This window comes from Wyeomyia smithii, chromosome 3 (assembly GCF_029784165.1).
Source record: "Wyeomyia smithii strain HCP4-BCI-WySm-NY-G18 chromosome 3, ASM2978416v1, whole genome shotgun sequence".
Classification (NCBI taxonomy): Eukaryota; Metazoa; Arthropoda; class Insecta; order Diptera; family Culicidae; genus Wyeomyia; species Wyeomyia smithii.
The window spans coordinates 111,504,987-111,523,266 of record NC_073696.1 but is presented as its reverse complement, the minus strand read 5'-3'; the positions used below and the strand labels follow the sequence as shown (position 1 = coordinate 111,523,266).

The following is an 18,280-nucleotide window of genomic DNA, read 5'->3' as shown; positions in this document are numbered from 1 at the left end:
CCAGATCACCTTTGAACCTGTCGCGACCGATCGGTGCCACAAGTTTACCTACATCTTCGCGCGCTTGACTTCCGCTTTTCCTATTCTAACCTATCTGAAAAGGCTCAACCAACTTACCGGTAGGTTTAAACCATTCGGCTAAACTATATGATGCAACGGAAAAGCAGTGGTTAAGAACTTAGAGTTCGATGAGATCGACTCGGTAAGTAATTTCAATTTCAAGGAGAATAAGTCGATAGTCAGCTTGAAGCTTATATAAATAGAAGGGTTCTCTGGCTGCAACTTCCAGATAACGTTCTAAGCGTCGCGAGTTTGAAACGATTTGTTACTGTGTTCCATTATAAAGCGAAAAATGAAAGTGCTTGTGCTATTGTGCGCCTATGGCGTAATATCCGGCGTCTTGGCGGATTTCGTTGATGACCCGGATGTACAACTGCGTAAGTGTCAAGTGATTCTAACTTCATCAAACACTAGAAAAGTGAGGTCGATTGAAACATTTTGGTATGCAGATTAATTGTGTTGCCATGAACTTACTGTGCATGCATTCAGACTTTCACTATCAGGGCAGCTCATCCAAACGGAGGAAATACTCGTTTGAAGTAATGACAATGCCTAAAAGTCGTCACATCACGTATTAGTGACTATGTGTAATTCGTTTTAGTGTGTAATTAAAAACTTGACACACGGTTATTAAAAAACAGAGAATCACGTCGAATTTCAATTAGCTTAGAAATGTTTCTGTTTACTGTTTACACATCCACTTTTTAAAAAAAGCTTGATACCATTTAGTTGCATTCTGTCTATATTTTATTTAAACATTTTGATGGTTTTAGGGACAAGCTTTTGCCAAGTAATTTGATTTGATTCACTTAAACAGATTTTATATACTCAATTATGAATACAATGTAGTATTCAAAAATTGTCATTCACGTTTGTTAGTTCATTAGTGAAGTTGTGCAGTTACATTGGATTTATCTAGTAAGATATAGTTCAATTTCAGCAATCTCAGATTATCACAATAAATGTATGTTAAAATGAAAAAAAAAAAAAAACGGCGAATAATTTCTTTCAAGCGCTGTGAAGTACATTGATTACATGCTTCGTTCTTTCCTTAGTGGTCATCTGTAATATTTTTTAAATTTATTTAAAACTTGAAATTTTTGTAGGATGAACATCAAAAACCTAACAAGGGAATTTAATATTGACTAAACAAACATAAAACAAGCTGCATCAACAGACCTACAGGCAATAACATGTTGGCAATGCACTGCAACTCAAGCTACTTCCTTTTCCGAACCCATGATCGATTGTGAGGTAATGAGTGTAATTATGGTATGAGTTAACATTAAACTAAACGGCCCTCATGGGATGCCCCGCAAACGACAGACCGCCACCGTAGACTGTTCTAACGTCATATTTCTTCAATTAAAATGTATGGATACTGATGAACAAGCCGTCGCATGGTCATGTCCCGACTAGGCAATTGGTTCTCACACTAATAGTTGACTAGAAGTTGTGTGTCTTAAACGATGCAAAGCATTCTGCATCAAACCAAACCTCATGGTTGAACAAAGCTCGTGAGCAATTACTTTACCCAAGAAATTATCCATAACCAAGTTCCAGAAAAGCGGGTTAATATATATTTTGACTTGGACGGTAGCTAGGAAGTAAAAATCCGTTATCATGTAAATAAAGTTTGTGGTTGTTGAATCTTCATGTCCAAATTACTTTGATCTCCATTGTAATATTGTGTATAAAGAAGAAATGGTCTTGCTGTTAATATAGAAAGATGATATTAACAGCAAGACCATTTCTTCTTTATATGAGAGCAATCTGAGATAATATGATACTAAGCTTTGTTCATGATCAATATATCGTTAGGACTACGATTTCTGTAAACATATTTCACAAACAAAATCTTGATTTCTGATACCTTTGTAATTGACAACATCATAGACATTGGCAACTCTGCGTAAGCTTGAGCTTAATCGTTGAACGGCTGAGTAATGCAATATTTCTATTTTTAGTTTTTCACATATATGAAAATAAAAAAAAAAATTGAGCAATAAAAATCAATAAATCTTGAAACATTAGTTTAATGTTTCATGTGTATTTTTTGATTATCGAACGGTCAGATTATCTCTTTTTTTAATCGTTTGACAATATTCTTCGATGATTTAATAGAGATATTTACATAACAAAAAATTCTTTTGATTTTCATGGTTTAGCTTGTAATATTTACATGCAACATATCATATTTTAGTCTTTTTCTACACGCAAACGTTGGAGTGTGCGTAACCAGATCATTTATGAGCGAAATTAGCGCAGTACCGTGCTGGATCGAAATCCGTACACCTAAGCACATGATAACCTTCGACGGTCAATATAAAATCAAGAAATTACATATTGCTTTAAACTGACATGTTTACTTATAGGTCTACTTATATTTTATCACTATTTTCAAGCAAAATGATTCAAATCACTCTGAAACTCCAAAAATCATGTTTGAACAGAACATGTTTTGAATCTAAATCCGTACGCAGTTTTTCGTCTGAATCGAAATCCGTACACTTTCGAATCGAAATCCGCACGCACGCTATATAGACTGAATCAAAGTCAGTACAGCAATGAATCGAAATCCGTATGGATATAGTAGTACAAAAATGAATTTTATTGTTCAATATATCCTTAAGTTTACGAATAAAAATATTTCGAGGGTCAATTGGTTCCGAAAGTTTCACACGGTTTTCTAATTTTTCATATCAGCTGAAATAGTGCAATTTTCTGTGCAAAACATGATTTACATGGGCGAACTGTCATCTAAGACATTTCGATCAGTTTTTTAATCTTAGTTTAAAAATCGTAGAAAAACGATAAACTTTTTTGAAAACCACGTTTTGCTCAGAAAATGCGGCTTTTTAAAATGATATATAAAAACTGGTATAGCTTCAGATCCCAAGTGAATGATTCGACCAAAGAAAACATACAATTTTTCTCAACAACCAGCTACAAGGCACCTTTTTCCAGGCCCAGATTTCAGGGGGGGGGGGGACAAATGCCCCGGGCCCCCGATTGCTATGCCCATGCATAGCACCCACTTTATGATCCTATCTTCCTCTCCAGTAGTGAAGGTTGGTGGAGCTTTCTTTGATTGAGAATCGTGGCGACTCGTTACGGCATCCCTTATCGTAGTCACCAGAACGCCGGAACCTCTCGAAGCTTCCCGATACGACTTCCCGCACCTCAGTCACAGCTCTTCGAAATTGTTTGTTGTTTATTTATGATGGTTTTCTTCCACAATATGCTGAAAACAAGAGTGAAAGGTCAACAATATATGCATGATACACACTGTACGGATTTTGATTCAAGCGATTAACAAGGATCAAAATCCGTACGGCACAGTTTTTGATGAATAAATACAATTTACACTATTCACCAGACAATATGCAACTGGAAAATGACAAAGACTTACCTTTTCAATCGAATTCAAAAAGATTTACAGAGTAAAACACTTAAATCCCACTTGAAAAAGGTTTTTATCTGAAGAATGTTTCCTTAGTAAATTCTCTAACAATGTGACGAAATGACAACTGAAACCGATACACGATTGATTTTTTATTTTTAATATTTCTATTTCATGGCCTACTTGCGCATAGTTTAATTTAACAGAAGGCCAACAGTTCAACGGACATGTACATGTAACTATCATATGAATTTTCATTTTTAAAATGCCTAAAATTGAAGAAAAACATCAAGGTGTACGGATTTCGATACTGTACGGGTTTCGATCCAGCACGGTAAATACTGATTGAAATTGGAACCAGTAGAACGCATGTGCGTTGGGCATAACGAATTTGATGCTCTAGCCTATTTTGAATGTATTGCGCAACTCCAAACCACTACACTTATAAAACATCAGCCAATGTTCAGAAGGTTGGCATCGTTAAACAGTGCAACCAACAATCAATACTGATAAGTTGGGTACTGACTCCATTGAAGAAATTATTGCCTGATCGATTCACTTTCATGAATCAGGTCATTCGAAAACATCATTCAATCATTAACAATAAACAAAAACATGAGATTAGTCAAAAAAAAAAAATCGGGTTCGGGTAGGGATGGGCGAACGGCTCACGAGCCGTTCATATGAACCGGTTCTTAAAAAAGAGCGAAAGAACGAACGGCTCACAAAAAAGAACCACGGTTCTTTGAACGCACCAAAACTGTTAGGTTCGCGCGAACCCGAAGTTTACCGAGACAACACGAACTGCCAACGTTCGTGAATCATTGTGAACCATGAGCCGTTCATGTGAGTCGGTTCAGAACCGTGAGTGAGCGGTTCAGAGCCGCTCTTGCAAAAGAGCCGTTTCGCCCACCCCTAGGTTCGGGTTTAAAAATGTCGGGTTCAGGTCGGTTTTAGATTTGTAAACCCGAAACCCGACAAAAAAATATATAGAATCTCGGGTTCGGGTTTCATAGAAAGAAAATTTTCGGGTTCGGGTTTGATCGAAAAAACAAGTTTCGGGTTCGGGTTTCAGCCGAAAAAAATTCGGGTTTGGGTTCGGGTTCGAAAAGCATCAAAACCGATCATCTCTACTATGGAATGTCAATAATACATTAGAACCACTTACAGAGTGGCAATATGGAAGTGATGCTCTTTATTTATGTCATAAAACTCAAACCAGTTTTTATTTCTCTTCGGAAACGATTTCATCTATAAGTAGTAAAATTACAATGTACTTAGATTTGAAGTCAACTTTCACCTTTGTTTTTGATAACGATCCGTAGACGCTTTTCGAAGTCATTGCAAGCTGCACGCACAACTTCGTTCGGCATTTCGTCCTGAATCTTCACCAAACGTTTTTTAAATGTGTCGAAATTCAAATGCCTAACGTCGTCCAACTTTCCTAGCATGTATCCCCAGATACTGAAGTCTAACGGATTCAAATCCGGTGTCGATGCAGGCCATTCAGATGAACTGATGAAACAAGACAAATTCTGCTAACACCATTTCTTAACGATCAATGCCTTATGCGCTGGTGGTGAATCCTGTTGAAGGCAAAAACTGTATTTCCCTAAAAGCATTCTGGCATTAGGATACAAATGGCCTTTGATAACGTGTTGCAAGCAGTGCTCCTTGTTTATTTTCACTTTGGTCGATATACCTCCTCAAACCACCACAGTTGACGCATTTTGATATCGCTTGACTGCTCTTTTATCGGCTGTTATATCACGAAGACATGCTCCATAAACACGGTCATTTTGCTTGTTCCAATTTGCCTCCAGTGTAAACAACTTTTCGTCCCTAAAATTAATGTTGTGACTGCGTGCGTCTTCAGCAGTAACCAAGATCTAGCAACCCTGTCGGCAGTATTTTTACGAGTTAATCCGTGAATTTTATGCTACTTGAGAACTAAATATCTAAGGTCCTTTTTGATAACATTTTGCAAGGAAGTGTGGGTCATGTTCATTTCACACGCCATTTTTCATGCCGAACGGGCTGGATTTCACCGAACACGTTCCTTCACTGCTTTGATGACCGCTGGAGCCCCAACACTCCTTTTTATACCAGTTTTCTTCCTGGGAGCAACCGTGCCTGTATCCTTGAAACGCTTGATGGTCCTGTAGACGGATAATCTGCTTAAGAGCAAGATCGCGCCAAATGACCTATGGTCGAATATCGACCATTTTTGATTTGAATGAAACTTTTCACACGTTTTTGGCTTAGCAAACTGAGCATTTTTCACAGATGGAGAGATTTTTTACACCCATGAGTTACATTCAAAAAGGGCGTATGCCTTTTGGCATAGGTTTTATTCGAAGCATTGTAGCCCAGAAACCGTTGGTTGTATAGAAAAACTGTCTGAGAATGAGTTGTAGGAAATTTAAAATCTATCATAAAAAAAATATACACTGTACAAAAAAAAATTTTTTTTGACCAAAAAAAATTAAAAATAAACATTAAATTTAACTTAAAAAAAAGAGTTGATTATTTTTTTTTAAAGAAACTTGACGTTAATACGCAACTTTTAAAAAAAAGTCCAGGATGGAGAAATGAAAAATGTTTTTTTTTATGGTAGATTTATTTTTTTATAAAAATTCTAATTTAAACATTTTTCAAAATATTATTATTCTGATGATTTTAAAAGATGCAGAGAGTCATTTTAAATCAAAAAGCTCTTGGTAGTAAATATTCTAAAGGCATCGGTTTTCGAGTTATTTCTAATTTAAGCTCGAAAAATTATTAATATTTAGGAAAATACTCGTTTTTCTTAATTTGTCCATGGTTCTCCATCAAAAACCATACGTTCATTGGAATGCTTGGTCAAAAATATACAATTCATCCTTTGACAACAAAACGATTGGATAAATAACTCAAGCGCTAAACCTTAGCCTACCTACACGTTCCCCCTTGCCGAATGTTATATAAAAAAATATATTTGTCGTGCAACACTACCTACTTGTTTACTAATAATAACTGTTTGTAAAGTACGCAACCAATAACTACTGGGTTACCTATAATATCTGTTTTCGTATATAAATACGATTGCACTACTCCAGATGTGTTAGTGACAGTTTACATCTTGTGAAGATAAATAAAGTGAAAATGGAATACACCAAGCCCAAGTGCTGTAAACCCTTTCCTGATCATCGGTGCTCATCAAGCTTACGCAAATTAAACGAAAACGTTATTGCAAAATTAAAAATATTGAACAGTCAAACTCATTTTAATACGTCTTTATCAGTTTGTGATTCGTGTAGTTATTGGAATGATAGTCAAGCCACCTTTCATTCCTTCGTTGTTTACTATTCAGAATCTGGAACACTTAAGAATATCAGCTTCATCATAATATCGGATGTACTCCATCATGATAATGTTGCGGTTCAGGTGTTTATTGCCAAATTAATGAGTTTTTTGAAAACAACAATAGAGTCGAAAAAAGCGATATTAATTTCTGATGGAGCTGCCTCACAATATAAAAATAGGAAAAAAACTTTGCAAGTCTTTGCAAGTTCAAAACAAAATATAACGTCGATGCAGAGTGGAATTTTATTGCGACTTCTCATGGTAAAGGCCCATGCGATGCAATTGGTGGCATATTAAAACGAATGGCAAGAAATGCAAGTTTAGCTAAAGAACATGAACATCCCATTACAAGCGCAAAAGAATTGTATGATTGGTCTAATCAGAAAAGTAATAAGAATTCATCAAAAATGTCATTTAGTTGGGTATCATATGAAGAATATGAACAAGGAGTAACAGAATGGAGCAATATTTACAAAAAATCTATAATAATAGCTGCCACACAAAAGTATTACTCTTTTGTTCCGATTTCGGAAAATAAGATACAAACGAAGCTGTTTTCAAAATATGACGAATCATTTACTTATGATGTATATAAAATATAAGGTGGAACTAGTTCTGTAAAGTATCTATGTCATAAAAAAATATGTTCCTAAGCAAGGATGGAAAAAATCGTATCACATAACAATCATTCGGGTATCATTTCTGAACTTGCTATTCATAAGCTTTTAATCCCAGCAAACCATCGCTATTAAAAGTTACCATTCTCACGCATGCAAGAGACAACTTATAGCAAAGAAATATATGGTAGCTTTCTTTGATGATTTTGTTTCAGTATTGCCTGCTTCAGGCGGAGCGAGAAACATATAGTGAGTGTTTCACGAAAGAATCGTATACGAATGCACTCGAGCGATCGCAGCGATTCTTTCAAATGTTGGTTGCTTGCAGGCGTAATTCGGTTACTCCACGTCGTGCTTTCACCGTGATATACCGCGATGATTCTTAGTGATTTCAAATATCACATGCTAATGTACCATACTACCATTTCCGTAAGCATTGATGATACCTATTTGCTCCGGTAAGCAAATAGTTAAACGCAATCTAACGTTCATTTGGATTCATAATTTTGTATCACTGGCGATAATATCTCAAAGATTCTCGCGATACCGTTGAATGCAAGTGAACTTGGATACGATTAATACTATCGTGTTTGAATCATTCAGTCTTCTTCTATAGTATTCGGAACTCTTAGAAGCGAAAAACAATCAGCAGCGTTTCTATGGAAAACTTGTACGCGAATGGAAATAGTTGAACGATACCTGATGAATCAAAGAACACATTTGCATGAAATATTGCTAGTGAGTGAAAATTTCCATGCTTGGTCCTAAGATAATAAAACTCGAAAATAAATATTTGATTCTTATATATATTTATATCACTTAGAACATTTAACTGTTTTCTTGAGAACCGTTTGCCCAATCGTTTTGTTGTCAAAGAATAAATTGTATATTTTTGATCAAGCATTCCAATGAAAGTATGATTTTTGCTGGAGAACCATGGGCAAATTGAGAAAAACGTGTATTTTCCTGAATAATTATAATTTTTCGAGCTTAAATTAGAAATAACTCGAAAACCAATGCCTTTAGAATGTTTACTACCAAGAGCTTTTTGATTTAAAATGACTCTCTGCATCTTTTAAAATCATCAGAATAATAATAATTTGAAAAATGTTTAAATTAGAATTTTTATAAAAAAATCAATCTACCATAAAAAAATCATTTTTCATTTCTCCATCCTGGACTTTTTTTTAAAGTTGCGCATTAACGTCAAGTTTCTTTAAAAAAAATGAAAAAAAATTCATCTCTTTTTTTTTTAAATTGAAATTTAATGTTTATTTTTAATTTTTTTTGGTCAAAAAAATTTTTTTTGTGCAGTGTATATTTTTTTAATGGTGCATTTTCAATTCCCTACAACTCATTCTCAGACAGTTTTTCTATACAACCAACGGTTTCTGGGCTATAATGCTTCGAATAAAACCTATGCCAAAAGGCATACGCCCTTTTAGAATGTAACTCATGGGTGTAAAAAATCTCTCCACCTGTGAAAAATGCTCAGTTTGCTAAGCCAAATACGTGTGCAAAGTTTCATTCAAATCAAAAATGGTCGATTAAATTTTCGCGTATTTCCAGGCGATTTGAAATGATTTTGCTCTTAAATTCAGATGTGACTGCTTCCTCCTGGTCTCGATGTTAGTCAATCCTTGCAGGTGCAAGACCAGAACAAATACTTTGTTTGAATCCATTGCAATTTTCTTGAGAGCACAACTGAAAACTGATTGTATTATTTCCGAATAAACAGTAAACACGTCACTCTTTCAAAACATGCTCAGATGTTTGTCGTTCTGTGACAGAAAATAGAACGAGGGGCACTCGAATACGTGTATCACTTCTTTGTTGCCACCCTATTACTTTATGGGCTACCAATGAAACAATGATAATTTGTCCTTCTCTTCAAAAAAAATCCGAAATCGTGCTCCGCAAAGCTTTTACAAGTGTTCCGCGTTTAATAAAAAGAAAACTTATTTTACTTTACTTTTACAGTGACAGACTCACTGACGAATCTCCAATACGTTTCCACATTATTCGAACTTGGGCTTGCCACTCATTTTATTAGTACGGGGTCTACCATGGAGTCGTCTGTAATGAGGCCTATTACAGAGGACAAGGTGAGCGTCGTGTTACTCGCTTGAACAATTTTGGTAAAACAGAAGGCGATTCGGCTGGATTTTGGACGAGTAACTCGACCGAGTCGACTGCTCAAAGGTTCGTGACTCAGCAGTCACGCCTTCTCTAATACAACATTTTACTCGTCTCGACAGTGTTTAAAAAGGAGGCGAGTTGCTCGACTCGCCTTATGTAATAGACCCCATTATCTTCGCTGATCGCTCAACCGACATACGTATCACGTGGTCAGCCTACTGTACTTACCTTATCAAACAGCCCCAAGCGGTGATGTGGCCTTTGCTGTACGTAAGAGTCGTCCACACTCCACTCGGTACATGGTAACAGTTCTCCAGTTCTGCAATCTTCGTTCAATCTCCACAGGGTTGTCGTTTGACATCCTTACGACATGCCCAGCCCACTGTAACCTGTCATTCCTAGCGGTGTGTACGATAAATGACTCCCTAAGCAGCTCATGTAACCATTCGCCTTCGCCACGTTTCGTTCTCTATCTGCAGTCCACCGAAGATGGTATGCATTTATGCAACACCTTCTGCCCGAAGGTCGCTTGGGTGCATTGGTTCACCACATCAGTGTCCTGTAGATGGTCAACTTGGTTCTCGATCGGAGCGCCCCTCGGAGACACAAGTGTGTGCGGTTCCCTGCCATAATGCCGGGGGCCACCACACACATCACTTGATCTATCATCGTGTTGATCAATCGTTTCTTATCAGCTTGATGATATCCACATGTTGGTATGCTTATACGCGTGCGCCACACTCCATTCTCTTGTTTGTTGCTAAGTATTGAACGCAGGATTCTACGCACTAAGACTTCAAGTGCTCACCGGTCTGCCTGCTTCATTGACCACCATTCATGGTGGCAGATTAGAGAATGATAGATTAAAGAATGAGCGTCCTGTAGAGCGCCAATTTTGTGCGGTCATGTATACTGCTACGTAAGCGTAGAAGGTCTTCTTTACGACTACTATCTGTCTCTTTACTTCGCGGCTAACATCATTGTCACATGTCACTAGAATACTAAGCTTCACAACTTCAACGACTAGGCTTCATAGATACCCCCATCTATCTCAATTTCAGTACCAAGACTCGACGAACTTTCAGCCACCATGTTGTAAGTTCGATTCTCGCTGCTTCCCTTTTGAAAGGCTCTAATGTCTTTTTCGCTGCTCTGCGGCTAATACCGACGATATCAATATTTTCCGCAATGCCGAGAAGCTTATGGGACTTCGAGATAATGGTACTGATTCTTTGTAGTTGGTCTCGAGGTACGGTGCTTGCCTAGTTGTTGCGGGTTTAGAGTCTCGGTTCGGAAGAGACGGTTAGGGTATAAAGTCAGTATATAAAACAGGGTGCAGGACAGAGTCTTTCTTCTTTTAGTTTACCAGATCTTTTTTAAGCGCAAATGGTGTTACGGTCATAAACTAGTTAACTTCATGTCCTATTATTTTTATCTTGTATTAAAAAAAAAACAACATTTACACCCTTCATTTCGAAGATGTGTGTGTATAGTGTCATGCCCTATGTTTGATTTTGACATGTACTCTTCAGTTGTGGAAATGGCGTCGAAGCAAGAGAAGAAACACATCAAAATTTTGCTCGCGCATCGCGAAAATCCGAACTGCTCGCTCTAAGTTGGCAAAATTATTGAATGTGGCCAAATCAACCGTTACCAACGTTATACAAGTGTTTGGAAAACGTTTGCTGAATGTCAGGAAGATCGGATCGGGGAGATATCGAAATCCGAAGGCCGCACAAACGACGAAAAAAGTGGCCAGCACTTTCAAGCGGGATCCCAACCTTTCCGCTCGAGATGTCGCAAGCAAGCTGGGAGTATCGTCTACAACTGTGAATCGAGCTAAAAATCTTGCCATCACGTAAAAAGACCATAGAGTGGTATGCCGCGAACAACGTTCAGGTGGTGCCAAAGGAAATGAACCCTACCAACACAGCTGAGCTCCGCCCTATAGACAAATACAAAATGGGAAAAGGACACAAAAGACAGTTAGTAACGAGATGTAGTTCAAGGCTGATTGGGGTTCTGTAGCGAATGACGTGACCAAGAAAGCTGTATGAAACTTGATGGAAGGAGTCAAGAGAAAGGTTCGGCAAGGTCACGTACGCTATAAAAGAAGCTTGAGCCAATTTTTTTTTCATTCTGTACCAATTGAATTTGACAAAAGCATCTGGGAACTTCTGATTTAGAAAAATTCTTATATTGTAGCGGTCCTCTTCGATGCTAATTCGTAGAGCAATTCCCTAAATTTATCGGTCGGATCGCGAACAGAATCAGTGGAAGGTCCGTCTTTTCTTCGCCATATTTGGCTGTGTTGTCTAGACTCCAACGTTGAATTAAACAACAACACATACGCAGTCGAAAAACTAGTAATAATTACATAACGGCCACAGATTTCTGATTTGAAAAACTATTTCTGTGTCAGACAAAGATATTCCGGTCCATGTAGTAGATGTTAATAAGTACTATAGGTATAAGTAAATTGACAGTTAACGATTAGCGGATAGTTCGCTAACCTTATCATGTTCAGCGATTGTTGTTTCGCCACTACATTTTGCGTTTGACAGGTTAGTGATTAGCGGCACTAAATTTTCGATTAACGATATCCAACACTGGGACAATCCTTCCAATGGTCTCGAGGTACGATGCTAGCCTAATGTGTTAGTCATCGTATGTTCGAATTCCAACTCGGGAGAGACTGTTAGTGTCAATAAGATCGTCAATTGTCTTGTACATTAACTGTTAGCCGCGAAGTCAGTGTGTAATAAACAGAAAGTCGAGTTAAGATACGCCTTTGTGCTAGGCTTTGCTTGATCCAACACTCGTAATAACTATTTAAAAAGTTTGCAATTGTCTTAACATAGAAATATATTGAGGACTATTAACTTTTCATGGCGGATTTTGAATTAGTAGAATGGAAATTGAAGAACTAATGAGTAAAGACGTTTAAATGATAGCGATTAACACAGCCATCAGACACCAGTCGTTAACGCTTCATTGAGAGAATGTGAAATCTTTAATTTGCAATTTATTAGTTAACAATAATCCGAAAATTTTATTTAGGAAAACGTCAAACTTTTGAATCATTGAAAGTAGGTATTTGAGGTATGAATCTGATATGTTTTAATTTTTGACTTCAAAGCTGTCTCCTGGTCACATTAAAAATACGTTAGCACCGACTGATAATAATTACTCTTTCACCCCTTGATTACACCTTCTGTATATGCATAGAGGGAGGTCTGGGAGGCGCATATCATTATTGAACAGCTTCGTGTCGCCCTGAGAGAACCAAATCCTGAAAAGTCACAAGGCAAGATCTCCATATGATCATACATAATAATAAAAACAGGAATCTTCACAATGATGTAATTTATGTACCTTTATGCAAATTCTGCTACTAGTTATCCATATAATTTCCATTGGATGAGTGCATTAGCGCCCTTAATAGCGGGGTGTGTCAAGTTCAATGTGAACTGCTTCGTAAGACTATGTTTGCAACAGTATTGCGCATTTTACCTCTCAATAGACTCACAGTGAAATAATTTTGTCGCACCAAAATAAGATCACACTGCTCTCTCACTGATATTGCAAGTGCAGCAGAAGGAGCAGTGGCAGGAAAGCATTGAATATAGCCTTGACGATTCGTTTTCCTGCATTTTGCTGGTCTATGAGCAAAAGTGTTGAGGGCAGTGGACATTGTTTTGTTTTGTTTTGTTTTTTACGTCAGTTGAAAGTGACTGTGGTGTAACAACTATGAGTGGGCGAATATTTTTGTCGTCTATGAATAAAAGGCAGAAAGTCTAAGTAGCAATGAAATAGACAATAAAAGTGTCGTATTGAAACATGTTCCAACAATGATCGACATGCCAAGTTGTTCACCTCAATCGTCGTCGCAGTGTATTGCCGCAAGTGGGCAGCTTTATTGAGGGCCTTTTATTTCTTTCCTTTTTTTTCTCTCTTTGCAGCATCATACATGCGCATTTGCAATCGTGACGACCCTGAACTTGGACGGTGCATTAAGGATTCCGTTCAACGGTTGCTTCCGGAGTTGCATGTAAGTTGATGGCGGGTAAATATACCCGAGTGTGTCTGTTGAAGTGGAGCTAATTTTAGAATTCAACTTTAAATTGAAAAAGGAATTGAAATATCTTGAAAATGATAACGTATTGTGCGGTAAAATAGTCGTAACAGAAATTATAGATAAATTGATGATGATAATCATGCCTTGTAAAGATAATTTTGCTTGATTAATCATAGTTATCGAGCTTAATATGTATAAACATGAACAATTTATAATGACTAATTTAAGCAGCAAATAAAATTTATTTTATCACATAAATGTGTAAGTAATATGTTGTTATTGTCTTCAACAGACAGGCATACCATCGATTGACTTCCCAGCCATCGATCCGTTCACTCAGGATAGCAGCTATTTCGAGTATCAAAATCAACAAATTCAAGGTTCGATGCACATCAAGAACGCCAAAACCTACGGATTAAGTCAGGCCAAAATTCAAGATGTTCGTGCAACCACCGATGACGACTCGTTCCAAATGGAGGTCGACGTCCGCTTTCCAAAGCTCATCACAGAGGGCAAATTCAAGGGTGAAGGACGTTTTAATACGATCAAAGTCGCGTCGAAGGGCTATTTCAACATAACGACAGGTGAGCTCTCGTGTTGTCCGTATTTCGGATTGAGCAATAATAGATTTGTCTACTATTAGCGGATGTCTCGACCACATGGAAAATTTCTGGCAAAACTAGCGAACGCAATGGCGAGCAGTACCTGCTTATCGATAAATTTGATATGAGTCCAGAGGTCGGAGATATGAAAATCTACGCTACGGGACTGTTTCCAGATGCAGGACTAAGTATGGGTTGTTAACTTCATTTTGAAAAGCGCTAAATTAAAAGTGATTATTTTCAGATCAAGTCGCCCTCGATTTTGTCAACCAATACTGGCCTTCGCTTTACAAACAAATGCTACCGGAAACGCGACGATCGTGGGAACCAATCATGCTGGATGTGATCAACAAGATGTTTAACAGGGTTCCCTACCGTCGGCTATTACCAAAATCAGGTTCAGACAGTTTTTAAAATAACATTGTAATTATTGATTGTATAAAACTCTTTTGTTATCAAAATAAAGCTGAAGATCATTTTGGATTTTCAGTATATTTTTTTTTATGTATATTTTTTTTTGATGTAAAGAAAAAGATTATCTCCAATTGTTTTGTTATACATACATATTCGTCACAAAACATGCGCCTCTCGAACACTCTAACCATTTTAGAGGAACTACCAGAAAAGCTAACCAGCCAGCAGCTGCTACTGTTTTCAGTACGGTAGACTTCAACGATGACACAATGCTGAAGGCGTCGAACCCTGATCCTCACAGCTTTTGCAGCAGCGTCCCAGTGTTTTTTTTAAACAAGTATCCAGCCACTGCAAGTCAGCGCATTCTGAGCTGCACAATAGAGATGGTCGGGTATGGGAAATTTGTTACCCGTACCCGACCCGTACCCGACTCATCGAAAATTTTCAAACCCGTACCCGACCCGAACCCGAAGTCTGGTTTGTTTAAAATACCCGTACCCGACCCGAACCCGAAAAATATCTATTCTAACTACCCGTACCCGACCCGTACCCGATAGAAAAAAACGCCGAAATTGCCGGTACCCGACCCGTCCTGGTTTTTTTTTTATTTTTTTTTTTGTTCAACATGCCTGGGTACCTCGTACATTTTATGCACTGATTGTCATATGTGGTTTCTCTAGATGATGGCCGGAGCCAGGCTAGAACCGAGTGTGCGTGTGAACGAACGATAATGAACCCAGAGTTTCAGGCGGGTGGTCCACTATAAGGAATCGGTCCACTATGAAAAGTGCATGCCTGGTAAAGTTTAAAATAAACGACGAGTTTTATAAACACATTAAAGGGTCAAACGAATTTTAAAAGGTCAAAACTAATATAGTTTATAACTTGAGAAAAATTTGATAATTCACTGCATTTGCCAAAAACCTGTAATTTTGAGCATAGATTCGGTGTCACTGATAAATTCTAAAAATCAGAAAAAAAACAGGTATTAGATAAATAAATAAATATTTAAGTGCTTAAGTCCAAAATATGGGTGCAATATCATAGAATTTGATTTTTTTATAACTTTTCAAAACTCGGCATACTGACGTTTTTTGACATATTTAAAAATAAATATATCATTACTTTGAAACGCTCTGCAGCAAAAGTTGATTTGTAGTTAGTTTTTATTACCTATTATAATATATAATATTGTTTAAATTTTTATAAAAACAATTTTTTTTCCGAAATTTGGTTGATTTGAGGAGTTGTGCAAAAACTACGTTAGCTGTTTTTGTAAAGAGGACGCCCTGTGGCGTTGCTTGTGCTTGAAGATTATATAATTCTGTTTAATAAAAAAGTTAGGGGAGAAGTGCTAAAAAATCATGACAAATTGAGTCACGTGCTTTATGAAAGTCTCCAAATAAAAAGTGGAATGGAGATTCGTGTTCAGCACCCCAAAATTAAGTATATACCATATTTTTGTCGTATTTATCGACACTTTTTTTTACTTGGCAAGCATTTGTATTAAGTCGCCCCACTGTGCAATGCTCCGCGGTTTTCCTGACAGTTATGAAAAAAGCCCGACAAAAACTCCATTTAAATCAAAACCGTTGCAGGAAGAACTATTCAATCTAACATTAGAAAGCGATAGCATGATGTCATTCCCTTGGTGCATAGACTGCCGACAACTGTCAGAATAGGTAGTGGGCGATCTCTCGTTGAGTGATGATGGGCGATTTTCTCTCCGATCTTACCGATTATCGACATTAAGAAAACACCCAGGCTTGAAATGATAAAAATTGAATTCTCACAATGCACGAAAATTGAATTACCCGTACCCGACCCGTACCCGACCAATTGAGAATTTTTCAAACCCGTACCCGACCCGAACCCGAAGCCTTGGTTTTTTAATTACCCGTACCCGACCCGAACCCGTAGAATATTTTTTGGCGTTACCCGAAACCCGACCCGAACCCGTCGGGTACGGGTCGGGTACGGGTTTCGGGTAAAAATACCCGTACCCGACCATCTCTACTGCACAACGCCTGCAATAGTGGGATAAGAGCTTCTTTTCAATATTGGAAAGATTGATTGAGGTTGAGTAAATAATAAACAAAGCGAGAATGACATTGTGCTAATGTATACCTAATGGAGACCTACATTATCGGGTTGGTCATTCATTTTTTGCCGTACGCACAGTGATTACAGAACGGTAAAAACAGCCAAATGTAGCTTGTGTTGTAACTTATGCGTCAAACGTTCAAGTAGCAGATTATTTTGGCTATTAACCAAGTGGCAAAATATTTTATCTTTTAGTTAAAATTGGATATTTATTAATTATTTTCCCTTTCAGTTGAAAATAACTCGGATGCGTAAAAGGTTTAATTTTGAGGGGGATTGATTATCGAATTGTCGAATTTTTTTAAATGTTTTGCCTATTTATTGGTTCACAGCCCTCACATGTTCCAGATATTTTGACCAAGAGCCAAACATTTTGACAAAAGTCAAACAACTCCACAGCAGAAAGAATATAGCAATTTTGAAGACATTTATCCTTCAAAACAATTATCATGATTTGAGAATAATTCTATGTGGTTTCGGTTTTGCCTAGAAAGCAACATGTTGTATAGAAAATGCCGCTGCAAAAAGCAGTCTTAGAAGTTTAATGTCGTGTGTTTTAGAAAATGTCTTCAGTCCTTTCGATTATTGTGAAAAGCTAAAAAAAATTTAGAGGCGCCGATAGTCTGAGATGACAGCAAATTTCGTGAGTTCCCAAAGAAATGGTGGTGTTCTTATGGCTGTTTAGACTAATTTTAGTTCTGAATTATCACGACAACAAAATGATGGTATCCACTGTGGAATCTTGCCATCAGTAATGCATTTGAAGAGTTTAATTCAAAGACTGAACTAGAAATTAAATCCTGCCCGAAGAACTTTTATGATTACGTGAAACAAAAATCTGACAATTTTCCTTCTACAATGCATCTAGACAATTTGTTCATATCATTCAACCCTCTAGTGCCCAATGCTGCCTTTCGGCGGGCTTCAGTCAAACCTCTAAAAAGCTGCAATAAGTACTCAAAAACTGTTTATAATGATTCATAGTGATTTTACCGATGCCCGTCTAGAAATTATCTTGGGTATTAGAGTATAATAGAGTCATATAAAATCGTCAAACACAAAATTCTTCTAAGTCAGGTAAATACACCGTTCGTGCTCCACGGAGGTTTTGCAAGTTCTCCATGGCGATGACAAAACTAATTCTACATTAACATAAACCACATAGTGTGGAATCTTCAGCGTTATTTTTTTTGGGATTTTTTTTTTCACTTCAGCAAAACCTGAATAAAACCAGCTAACATACATCAACTTTGTAAAATTTGTTTTTTTTTGGTGATATTTCAAAGTGAGCAGTTCTTACTGGAAACAGGCTATTATAAATGCGCATAGTTATTCAGAAATAATTAGAAAAAACCTAAATTAATCCACCTAGCGGTCAGACCCAGCCTTTCTCATTCAAACTTTTATTTGTAAAAAAAGATTTACAAGAACGCTTCAATCCAATAAATGTATATTTACTCTTTAGGTTCTAAAATATTGATGTTGTAATCTATACTAGTCCTGTGCGCCGCCACGCCGC

The 18,280-nt window shown here is 37.2% G+C and overlaps 1 protein-coding gene across 1 annotated transcript; it reads left to right on the top strand.

Moving 5' to 3' along the window:
• Window positions 1-284: 284 nt before the first annotated feature.
• LOC129733008 (putative beta-carotene-binding protein) lies at window positions 285-14,748 on the top strand. Its single transcript, XM_055694544.1, has 5 exons — window positions 285-437; window positions 13,527-13,615; window positions 13,935-14,226; window positions 14,286-14,432; window positions 14,489-14,748. The coding sequence occupies exons 1-5, from the start codon at window positions 353-355 to the stop codon at window positions 14,656-14,658; spliced, it is 783 nt and encodes a 260-aa protein (XP_055550519.1). The 5' UTR covers window positions 285-352; the 3' UTR covers window positions 14,659-14,748.
• Window positions 14,749-18,280: the final 3,532 nt, after the last annotated feature.